The 12,492-nt window shown below is 41.2% G+C and overlaps 1 protein-coding gene across 4 annotated transcripts in view; it reads left to right on the top strand.

The window, feature by feature from the left end:
- Window positions 1–8,696, top strand: part of SLC20A2 (solute carrier family 20 member 2) — a 103,241-nt gene extending 94,545 nt beyond the window's left edge. For all 4 annotated transcript variants that reach the window (XM_030834360.2, XM_030834321.2, XM_030834348.2 and 1 more), the window contains one exon: window positions 8,141–8,696. In XM_030834360.2, the coding sequence (XP_030690220.1) occupies window positions 8,141–8,305 (165 nt within the window). In that variant the 3' untranslated portion in view covers window positions 8,306–8,696. The remainder of the gene's footprint in view (window positions 1–8,140) is intronic.
- Window positions 8,697–12,492: the final 3,796 nt, after the last annotated feature.

The following is a 12,492-nucleotide window of genomic DNA, read 5'->3' as shown; positions in this document are numbered from 1 at the left end:
TGTGAGACACACTGTGTCATTGGGTGGGAAAGTCCTCAAACACTAGCCCAACCAAATTTTTCTCATAACTTTCCAAAATAAGGCTAAAGTTAATTTGGTGGGTTAAATTAGCAAGAATATAAAATGATCTACAGAGAAAAGCGATGAAGAGGGAGTAGCCTCAGCAGATAGGAAGTCTACTATAAGGAAACAGGAGGCAGGAGGGTGGGGAGAAGGAGGGCTGATGGGCAGAGAGTTTCAGTTTGGGATGACAAAAAAGTTCTGCAGATAAATGGTGATGATGGCTGCCAAACAATGAGGATCTATATGCCACTAAATTGTATACTTAAAAATTGTTAAAATGATAAATTTTGCATTATGTAGTTTACCACAATAATAAAAAATTAGACACTTGTATAAAAAAGTAGATAGACCAGAGATAGAACCTAGTATATATGAGCATATAGTTTGGGGCAGGAAAATTTTAACCAATAATTGAAGTTGAGTAACTGACTATCACCCTAGAAAAATAAAAGTAGACCCACAGTTCTCAAAATACGTGAACATATGTCTGATGGCTTGATGTTTTTAAACTATTTTAAAATTTAGAATAAAATAGAATTTTATTTTAGAAAATTTAAAATAAATGAGAATTTATCAAATATTCAAGCTAAGGATAAATCACAGAAGAAAAGCGTAGCGTATTATATTGCATGAAATTAGAAACTTAAAAGTGAAAGCAAAATACTGGATTGAGAAAGTATTTGCATTAAATATCAGAGTTAATGTTTATTTAGGGCTTCCCTGGTGGCGCAGTGGTTGAGAGTCCGCCTGCCGATGCAGGGGACACGGGTTCGTGCCCCGGTCCGGGAAGATCCCACATGCCCCAGAGAGGCTGGGCCCGTGAGCCATGTCCGCTGAGCCTGCGCGTCCGGAGCCTGTGCTCCGCAACGGGAGAGGCCACAACAGTGAGAGGCCCGCATACCGCAAAAAAAAAAAAAAATTTATTTAAACACCACATAAACAAATAAGAGACACATTTAGATTCCAATATGTAAATGGGCAAAATACATGAAGAGACTTTTTTATGTTATCATGATGTTATTTTAGCTGGTATTTATTAAATTGAATTATAGTTGACTTACAATATAGTAGTTCCAGGTGTACAACATAGTAATTTGATATTTTTATAGATGATACTCCATACAAAGTTATTATAAAATATTGATTATATTCCCTGTGCTGTATATTATACCCTTATAACTTATTTATTTTATACCTAGTGGTTTGTACCTTTTCATCCCCTTCATCTCTTACCCTTCTCCCCACCCCTGTCCCTTCTGGTAACCACTAGTTTGTTCTCTGATTCTGTGAGTCTCTTTCTGTTTTGTTATATTTATTTGTCTTATTTTTTAGATTCCACATATAAGTAAAAGCGTACAGTATTTGTGTCTCTCTGACTTATGTCACACAGCATAATACCCTCCAGATTCATCCATGTTGTTGCACATGGCAGCGTTTCATTCCTTTTTATGGCTGAGTAATATTCCCTTGTGCCACAGTACTTCTCCTTTATCCATTCATCTGTTGATGGACACTTACGTTGCTTCCATGTCATGGCTCTTGTATGTAAATAACGTTGCTGTGAATATTGGGTGCACATATCTTTTCAAGTTAGTGTTTTCATTTTCTTCGGAGAAATACCCATGAATGGAATTGCTGGATTATATAGTAGTTCTATTTCCAATTTTTTAAGGAACCGCCATACTGGTTTCCATAGTAGCTGCACCAGTTTACATTCCCACCAACAGTGTACCAGGGTTCCCTTTTCTCCACATCCTTGCCAACATTTGTTATTTGTGGTCTTTTTGTTGATAGCCGTTCTGACAGGTGTGAGGTGATGTCTCATTGTGGTTTTGATTTGCATTTCCCCAATGATGAGTGACGCCAAGCAGCTTTTCATGTGCCTGCTGGCCATCTATACATCTTTTTGAAAAAATGCCTATTTAGGTCCTCTGCCCATTTTTTAATCAGGTTGTTTCTTTTTTTATATTGAGTTGTATGAATTGTTTATATATTTGGATAGTCCCCCCTTATTGGACATATCATTTGCAAATATCTTCTCCCATTAAGTAGGTTGCCTTTTCATTTTGTTGATGGTTTCATTCACTGTGCAAAAGCTTTTTAGTTTGATTAGGTCCTGTTTGTTTATTTTTGCTTTTGTTTCCCTTGCCTGAGGAGACGTATCCAAAAAAATATTGCTAAGACCAATGTCAAAGACCATACTGCCTTTGTTTTCTTCTAGGAGTTTTATGGCGTCATGTCTTGCATTTAGGTCTTTAACCCATTTTGAGTTTTTGTATATGGTGTGAGAAGATGTTCTAATTTCGTTATTTTACATGTAGCTGTCCAGTTTTCCCAGCACCACTTATTGAAGAGATTGTTTTTTCCCCATTGTATATTCTTGCCTCCTTTGTCATAGATTAATTGACCATAAGTGCGCGAGTTTATTTCTGGGCTCTCTCTTCTGTTCCATTGAACTGTTTGTCTGTTCTTGTGCAGTAACATACTGTTTTGATTACTGTAGCTTTATAGTGTAGTCTGAAGTCAAGGAGCATGATACCTCCAGCTTTGTTCTCTTTTCTCAAGATGGCTTTGGCTATCCAGGATCTTTTGTGGTTCCACAAAAATTTTAGGACTGTTTGTTCTAGTTCTGTGAAAAATGTCATGGGTATTTTGATAGGCTTTGCATTAAATCTGTAGATTGCTTTGGGTAGTGTTGACATTTTAACAATATTATTCTTCCAGTCCATGAACACAAGATATCTTTCCATTTATTTGTATTGTCTCCAGTTTCCTTCATCAGTGTCTTCTAGTGTTCAGCGTACAGATCTTTCACCTGCTTGGTTAAATTTACTCACAGGTATTTTATCCTTTGTGGTTTGACTATAAATGGGATTGTCTTCTTAGTTTCTCTTTCTGATAGTTCATTATTAGTGTATGGAAATCCAACACATTTATTTATATTACTCTTGTATCTTGCAACTTTACTGAACTCATTTATTAGTTCTAACAGTTTTTTGGTGAAGTCTTTAGGGTTTTCTAAATATAGGATCATGTCATCTGCAAACAGTGACAGTTTTACTTCTTCCTTTCCAATTGGATGTCTTTTATTTCTCTCTCTCTCTCTTTTTATTTGATTGCCGTGGCTGGGATTTCCAATACGATGTTAAATAGAAGTGATGAGAGTGAACATCCTTGTCTTGTTCCTGATCTTAGAGGAAAAGCTTTCAGTTTTTCACCATTGAGTATGATGTTAGCTGTGGGTTTATCATAAATGCCTTTATTATGTTGAGATATGTTCCCTCCATACCAACTTTGTTGAGATTTTTTTATCATAGAAGGATGTGGAATTTTGTTAAATGCTTTTTCTGCATCTATTGAGGTGATCATGTGATTTTTATCCTTCATTTTGTTAATGAGGTGTATCATGTTGATTAATTTGTGGACATTAAACTACCCTTGCATCCCAGGAATAAATCCCACTTGATCATGGTGTATTATCTTTTTTATGTATTGTTGAATTCAGTTTGCTAATGTTTTGTTGAGTTTTGCATCTGTGTTTATCAAGGATATTGTCCTGTAATTTTCCTTTTTTGTAGCATCTTTTTCTGGTTTTGATATCCAGGTAATACTGGCCTCGTAAACCGGGTTTGGAAGTGTTCTCTCCTCTTCGATTTTTTGGAATAGTTTGAGAAGCACAGGTATTAATTATTTAAATGTTTGGTAGAATTCCTCTGTCAAGCCATCTGGTCCTGGACTTCTGTTTATTGGGAGTCTTTTGATTACGGATTCAGTTTCAAAACTAGTTATTGGTCTGTTCAGATCTTTTATTCCTGACTCAGTCTTAGAAGATTGTATGTGCCTGGGAATTTATCCATTTCTTCTAAGTTGTCCAGTTTGTTGGCATATAACTGTTTGTAGTTGTCTCTTATGCTTGTTTGATATTGGTTGCAACTTCTCTTTCATTTCTAATTTTGTTTATTTGTGCCCTCTCTCTTTTTATCATGAGTCTGGATAAAGGTTTGTCAGGATTTTTTTGGGAAGAAAAACATCTCTGATTTCACTGATCTTTTCTATTTTTTTTTTTTTTTTGTCTCTATTCCCTCTCTGATCTTTATTATTCCTTATTTCTGCTACTTTGGGCTTTGTTCTTCCTTTTCTAATTCCTTTCGATGGAAAGTTAGGTTGTTTATTTGAGATTTTTCTTGTTTCTTGAGGTAAGCCTGTATCACTATAAACTTCCCTCTTAGAACTACTTTTGCTTCATTCCACAGATTTTGGACAGTTGTGTTTTCACTTTCATTTATCTGTCAAGGTATCTTTTTATTTCCTCTTTGATTTCTTCATTGACCCATTGGTTTTTCAGTAGCAGGTTGTTTAGTCTTTTGTTGTTTTGTGTTTTTTTCCATTTTTTTCCCTGTAATTGATTTCTAGTTTCATACTGTTGTGGTTGGAAAAGATGCTTGATATAATTTTAGTCTTCTTAAATTTATTGAGACTAGTTTTGTGTGATCCATCCTGGAGAAAGTTCCACGTGCACTTAAAAAGAATGTATATACTGCAGGTTTTGGATGGAATGTTCTGTAGATGATCATCTGATCTAATGTTCATTTAAGACCAGTGTTTCCTTTCTAATTTTTGTCTGGATGATCAATCTATCCATTGATGTAAGTGGGGAATTGAAGTCCCCCACTGTTATTGTATTATTGTCAGTTTCTCCCTTTATGTCTGTTAATATTTTCTTTATATATTTAAGTGTTCCTACATTAGGTGCATATGTCTCTAAATGTTATATCCTCTTCTTGGATTGACTCTCTTATCATTATATAATGCCCTTTGTTATCTTTTGTTATAGACTGTGTTTTAAAGTCTATTTTGTCTGATATGAGTATTGCTACCCCAGCTTTCTTTTCATTTCCATTTGCATGGAATACCTTTTTTCATCCCTTCAGTTTCAGTCTATGGGTGTCTTTAGCTCTGAAGTGAGTCTCTTGTAGGCAGCATATAGATGGGTCTTGTTTTTTAATCTATTCAGCCGCCCTGTGTCTTTTGATTGAAGCATTTAGTCCATTTATGTTTAAAGTGATCATTGATAGGTATGTACTTATTGCCACTTTGTTTTCTGGTTGTTTTTGTAGTTCATTTGTTCTTTTCTTCCTCTTTTAGTCTCTTCCCTTATAGTTTGATGCTTTTCCTTAGTGTTATGCTTGAGTTCCTTTCTCTTTGCTTTTTGTGCATCTGTTATAAGTTTGATTTGTGGTTATCATATACATATACATATATATTGTATCATATACAGTTCATATACATCAACCTATATCTACTTGTTTTAAACTGATAGTCATTGAAGTTCCAACACATTCTAAGAGCTCTGCGGTTTTTTACTCCTCCCCCACCTCCCATGTTTTATATTTTGGTGTCATGTTTTGCATCTTTATGGGAAGGACAATTTTTATATCTAAAGACTAGAGGGAGTAAAATTGGATATATAACTAAAGTTCAGCCTTAGTAGTAATTAAAGATATGCAAATAAAAGCAACAGTAACACATGTTTTGTCGATTGATTAGCAAAAAGAGAACAATTCACAGGATTGTTATAGTGTGCTGAAATTCACAGATTAGGGATGCCCTTGTACATTTACAACTGATTTGGCAGTAGGTATCAAGATCCTAAAATGCATTAGGAGAGGAAAGAGTTCTTTCTCAAAGTAACATTCCATCTGATAACATGGGAAGGGAGTTGGTAAATCACCACTTTGCAACCCCTGTAATAAAGCTTGGATTGCTGAATCTTTAGCAGAAGTTGGGGGGGTGGCCGTGGGCAGTTGGTGAGGAACAGGATATTTCAGTGGTATTAAAATGTTTCTTCATGATTGTGGCAAAATATTAAAAATTGGTGAATTTGCATAAGAGGGGTATGAGAGTTCTTACAGATTTTCTCTAAGTTTCCACATTATTTCAAGATATTTTTAAGATGCCCCCTGTAACTAATAATCCATTTCAGGGAATATTATTTTTTAAAGCCTAAATATAAGCTATATGAATGAGTATATTAATCATGAAATTATTTCTAATAGGGAAAAATTAGAGGCAAATTAGAAATGTTTAAATAAAGGTACATCCACCTATAGGGTGTACCATTTTACATGATACTCAGGAAGTCTGTGAGCACTATGGGAAGATGCTTATTTTCTTAAAGAAAGGAAATAGTAATGTACCCTATTGTTTACAAATAAAGGTATATTTATAAAAAATAGTAGAAAGGAATATATAAACATGACAATAGTGGTGTTTTGGGGCAACCCATTAGTAGTGGGTAATTGTCCACTCCTCTTACATAAACTTGCTATAATACGATTATATTACTTTTATGCTTTTTTAAGAAAAGTGTTTTAACAAAGGAAGAGGGCGTAGATAACCTTGAAACTTGAGCACGTTCTCTATGTGTGAGCCGAGCTGAAGTGCGCTGAAGAGGGACAGGCCCTGGAAGGATGGTAACAAGGAGAGTCTAATCTCGGAAACTAGTGTTAGTGGATTTGACCATATTCGAGGACCAGAAGAACCTAGCTAGTCCTTTTGCAGTAGAAAAGTCTCAGTTGGCTGGCGTGTGCTAGGAACTGCTAAGCAGGATAATCAGGTTCGTGCAGTACACTGGTTATAGACAAAGGGTTTACGTAGAATGATCATTTTGATGCCCCTTCGATGGGTTGTTCGTTGCTACCTGGAGATGTATGGAATCGCTGGTTAATCACGGCTTGGGTTGTCAAAATGTCAGATTAACTGCCTTTAAATATGCTGCTGGTTTTGGTGTTCCAGTTTGCTTCCATAAACAAGTGTTGGATTTTATTTTTTCTGTTGACCCCAGAAGAGACCCCAGTTGCTCTTTGAACCTCATTGGCCCCTTCTGACTGAAGTATTTGTGGGTCAGTAGAGACGAAGCCTGTTTCCTGGACATCTTCAGGGGCCACCTCCCAGTGGCCAAGGGCACCGTCAAGGGCATGTCTCTGAGCTTCACCAGAGCCTGAGTGAGGTGTGAGATGCTACAGGATTTGTACTTTCTTATGATTTCCATTTTTAGATACTTAAAATTGTGGGGTTTTCCCTTGTACATTTTCAACAAATCACAAAACGAACTGCGAGTGTACAGAAGAATATCTTAATCCAGGTTAACATTCCGATTTTCAAGTATCTCTATCATTTTGTGAGGCATCCAATTATATTTACGCTCCATTTAGTTAATTAATTAAATTTTTTTTGTGTGTGTGGTACGCGGGCCTCTCACTGTTGTGGCCTCTCCCGTTGCGGAGCACAGGCTCCGGACGCGCAGGTTCAGCGGCCATGGCTCACGGGCCCAGCCGCTCCGCGGCATGTGGGATCTTCCCGGACTGGGGCATGAACCCGTGTCCCCTGCATCGGCAGGTGGACTCTCAACCACTGCGCCACCAGGGAAGCCCATTTAGTTAATTTTTTAATCAGCTGAAGTACAAGGACTGCAAGGCAGTTGGAGATAGTGGAGAAAACCAGTTTAAGATCACGAGGCCTCAGCTCTAGTTCTCAACCTGCCGTGATTTACAAATCTCCTCATGCCCCAAACCCTCTGGAAATGTTTTATTCTCTGCAGACTGAGCCACGGGGATTAGATGGATTAGATATTTGCAGAGGTCTCCAGCTCCAACATTTTATGATGCTGTTATTCCAGGAGAAGGATACTTTATCGCCATTTCCTTGTGTACTTATAGCAGGTTCACATACTGTAATAAGCAGTATCATGCCTGGGGAATCTTTAAAACGAGGGCGGTCATCGCTAGTTGATAAGGTGCAGGGGGAATAGAAAACATTTGGTTGGCTAAGCTTCCGCTCAAATAGAGCAGAATACAGGTGGAAAAGTGCATCAGAACCTGAATTCTGAATGGAATAATCCTAAAATAATTGTACCTAAAATCTAAAAAGTATTTTTAAAAGCTTTTACCCAATTTAGGGGAAAGAATTGGGAATCCTGTGATGTAGTTTATTTCTGAGATTAGCCAGTTAACATCGGTCGAGTGTGTAGACTGTGTCTCGCCTCTGGTTTGACTCTGAAACGCCTGTGCCCCTCCAGGTCGGTTCGGTGGTGGCCGTGGGCTGGATTCGCTCGCGGAAGGCCGTGGACTGGTGCCTCTTCCGGAACATCTTTGTGGCCTGGTTCGTGACCGTGCCTGTAGCAGGGCTCTTCAGTGCTGCTGTCATGGCTGTGCTCGTGTATGGGATCCTTCCGTTCGTGTGACCGGTCCTCTTCCAGCCGGTAAACAAGGGATGGGCCGGGCTGCGTGTGGGCGCTGCGTGCTGTCTCCCGCCAGCGCCTCCACGACCCTCTGTGATGTTCCAAACCACACCGTCCACCTAGGTGTAGTCGTCCTCCAGAGCTAACTTGACTACTGTACATAATCATGTGCACTAAACTGGTATCGTGGTGACATAACATGGTGCGGTTACTTATATATTAAATATATATGGTATACATAGAATAATAGGTAGTGCTATTTCAGACATACTCGAAATGGGAGTGGAGACACTTGCCTAGAAGTCGATATTCAGCAAATCTTTGTACATACTGATTTCAGTGGCAAATTTTAAGAACCTTTGAAAAGGAAAGTGTAGATTGGAAAATGGTATTTTTTTCCCATTTAATATACTGTAACGTAAGTGAGATACAGGATGGATGATACCCATTTGGGAAGGTGTATGTGTGTCAGTGTGCTACTGAATACTGGAACAGGAGTTCACAAGTGCTTTCACTGAAGAATTTGTTCATATACTGTGTATTGATTATGTAATATATCATAATTGCTTCTGTAAATACTTAAAACTGTAATTTTTTAATGGTGTGCTTCCCTTATCCTTTTTTGATCAGAGAAGTTTGGAAAGTACCAAAGAAGCAGGGGAATAGTTTGCCAGTATTATATTTTCATACTGTTTGTCTCCCCTTCTCACTAATCCTACCATTAGCCTGGGATGCGGCAGGACCACCATGCTCTGAGCTGCCCTGGAGCAGGGTGTATGGTGAGGCACCAGCCCCCCGCGTGTGTGCACGTCCCACTTCCGGTCCCCCTCCCTGCCACCACGCTGCCACTGCTGCCCCGTGCCAGATCTTGGCCCTTCGTTGTTGTCAGTGTAGAGAAGGTACAGCGGCGAGGACGTGTGACCGAGCACTACATATCAAGTCCAGTTTGAATTTCCGCCCCCTCCTCCCCTGCAGCCTGAAGGATGGACCTCTAACCTCAGACTCGGAGGCAAGTGCTCTGACATTCTGGAAGCTCAGGAGTGGGGAGGGCTGAGCTGTTAGACAATACACTGGACTTGACTTCCTTGAGGCCTTCACTAGGTGGAGCAGCACGATGTTCTGCTGGAGCCCCACTGGCGTCTTCTTTTTCGATAGCGGGAGGAAGTGTGACTAATGCTAGAGCCTGAAACTATGGAAATGCTGCTAAAACTTTTATATTGACAAACATTTTCTCGGTACTTCATTGTGATTTTTCATTAATCAAACATATTACATTTATAATAAAAACATGCCCCTCAAAAGTTTTGCCTCTGAAGTCTTTTTCTAAATGCCTATATAATGTTTCTTATTGAGTTTCCACAAAAATAAAAGCTATAATTTGTTTACTTCTATTTTTCAAATACCTTTTTTTCTCTTATTTTACTACGAGTACATGTCTGTGCAGAAAATACACATGAGGGAGAAAAGGAAAGAATGGCCCGCACAGCCCGGCATCCCGAAATTGCCGTGCGTTCACACACACTGAGCCTTTGGTGATGAGCCGTCTGCCAGGAGAGCTGGTCCCCCATAGGACCTTTGTTAAAGGGACTGTCACACTCTGCTCGGTCTTCCCGCTTCGCTCTTAAGTCAGTCAGACTCAGGGGAGTTGGGGCCACAGCTCACACGTCCAGAGCTGAGGACCCAGCAGGAATGCACGTCCTATCTCCCTTCTTGCTCAAGCAGCTCAAAAACCCAGCTCCGTGAAGCATCAGGAGCTTCAGAAGGAAACTCGTCCAGTCTCTGCAGCAGGAGTCCATCTCCTTCTGGAGCCGGAAAGGTAAGAGGTGAGGAGAGCTGGCCAGGTGTAAACAGTTATCCAACAAAGAAACCTGCCCACCCTGATTTTTAAATGGCATTTTAAGCCTTTCATGTCCCTGCTTTTGTTAAAACCATGCATTCAAGAAGTTCTCTTTCCTCCTAAACTTTGTAAGAAAAATAACAGCACGACACAGTGGCAGTCTGCAAGCTGTGTCCTGGGAGAAAGGCTGCTGTCTCAGCCCCGCAGCCAGGGTGGCAGAGGCCCTGGATGTGAAGTGGGACAAAGGTCACACCCACACTGGGCCCTCAGTGACTGCCTACAAGAGAATCATTTAAGATCTAGAGACACAGACTTAAAGTGAAAGGATGGAGAAAGATATTCCATACAAATGGAAACAAAGACAGAAGACAAGGACATTACATAATGATCAAGGGATTAATCCAAGGTCAATCCAAGAAGATATAACCATTGTAAGTATATATGCACCCAACATAGGCGCACCTAAATCCATAGTGCAAATATTAACAAACATAAAGGGAGGAACCGACAGTAACACAATATTTGCAGGGGACTCGAACACCTAACTGACGTCAATGGAGAGATCATCCAGACAGAAAATCAGTCCAGAAACACTGGCCTTCAGGCCAGTCCATTGCTCTTTATAAAACATTCTATCCCAAAGCAGCAGAATACACACCATTTTCAAGTGCACATGTAACAGTCTCCAGGATAGATCACATGCTAGGCCACAGATCAATTCACAGTAAATTTAAGAAAATTGAAATCATATCAAGCATCTTTTCAGAACACAACACTGAGACTAGGCAATGACTAAGCTGTGTGCAGAGACAAGCCTTCCCCGCTGCCCCTCCCTGCCTGTTACGTGACTGGGATGAGGGCAGAGGAGGGATTCCCCCCGAGGGGAGGGGACGCCTGATAGTCTTTCCATTGAGTTAATCAGCCTCTTCCTCTAAAAATGCAAACAAACACTCCTCGGACAAGGGACCCTCCCGCATCCGTGGCACCTTACTGTGACTCTGTCACCAGATACTGCACTGTGCAGAGACAGCGGCGTGCAGCTCAGGAGCGCCTGGGGACACGGCCTCCCCTTGGGGCAGAGCCTGCATGCAGCACAGGCTGCAGAAGGAGCTGGAGCTCCGGGACAAGGTTCTTGTACTTCATTCTCTGCTTTTCCAAATGAACTGACCTCCTGAGCAAATATGTAAACACATTTGTTCATTTTCTAGAAGATAATTTAAAGAATCAATCTCCTTGTCTCCTCAGAATAAGCTGCACAGTAGAGATTTAAAACCATCTCATCCCTCAGAAAATGGGAGAGTGTAAAGATCTGTGGCATCAGCGAGCTTATTCAAGTACAGAGGGAGGCAGGAAAAGGGCGCCTGAGGGAGATTACACAGGCTCTGCAGGGCCTCACAGGAGGCTGTGTGCAGGCCGCCCCGCCCACTGCCTCCAGGTTCTTCGGGGGACACCGGGGCGCACGTTCCTCACGGGGCAATGGGACCACACGGGCCGTGAGGGTCCCTGGGACAGTGGCAGAAGAGGGGCCGCTCCGGACCTGGCCCACAGTAGGGCTCCGTAAACAGGGGCCTGTTCTTCCACTTTTCAAGGATGATTTCCCACAGGAGTGCTCAAAGGGCAGCACTGAATTAGGTGATGAAGAAAAGGAGTAGATTGGGCTTCCCTGGTGGCGCAGTGGTTGAGAGTCCGCCTGCCGATGCAGGGGACACGGGTTCGTGCCCCGGTCCGGGAAGATCCCACATGCCGCAGAGCGGCTGAGCCCGTGAGCCATGGCCACTGAGCCTGCGCGTCCGGAGCCTGTGCTCCGCAACGGGAGAGGCCACGACAGTGAGAGGCCTGTGTACCGCAAAAAAAAAAAGAAAGAAAAGAAAAGGAGTAGATTAACCGCGGTTAGCGGAGCGAGGCAAAACTAGAGGCTAAAGAACGCGGAGAATGGCTTCTCTGCAGGCTTGGGGACGCCGGTGGAATGTGGTTAAACTCTCACGAGGGGATGTAACTCTGTTCTCGGACTGTCACCTTCCTAAATACCTTTACAGCGCATCATCCTTTATTACTGAAAAGACAATGAAACGCCCCCGAAACGTATTAAGAAAAAAATCACCTACACTCCGTCACCCCACCACCATTCCTTTTGAAACATTGGCCTTTGAAACCTGGAGCTGGCCAGCCACTGGGGAAACTGAGGCACGGGATGAGAAAAAGTTCAGGCAGCCCAATGGTAACAGGACAGAGCAGCCCCAGGCCTGACTGGATCGTCTCCTCCGGTTCAGCGGCTGTCAGACCGTGTCCACAAATGTGGTCTCTAGATAAAGGACAGTGCCATGGCCAAGAGAGGAAGGGTCAGAGAAGGAAC

Source organism: Globicephala melas, chromosome 21, assembly GCF_963455315.2.
Source record: "Globicephala melas chromosome 21, mGloMel1.2, whole genome shotgun sequence".
Taxonomy (NCBI): domain Eukaryota; kingdom Metazoa; phylum Chordata; class Mammalia; order Artiodactyla; family Delphinidae; genus Globicephala; species Globicephala melas.
The sequence above is the reverse complement of the archived record's forward strand: the minus strand, read 5'-3'. Positions and strand labels throughout refer to the sequence as shown.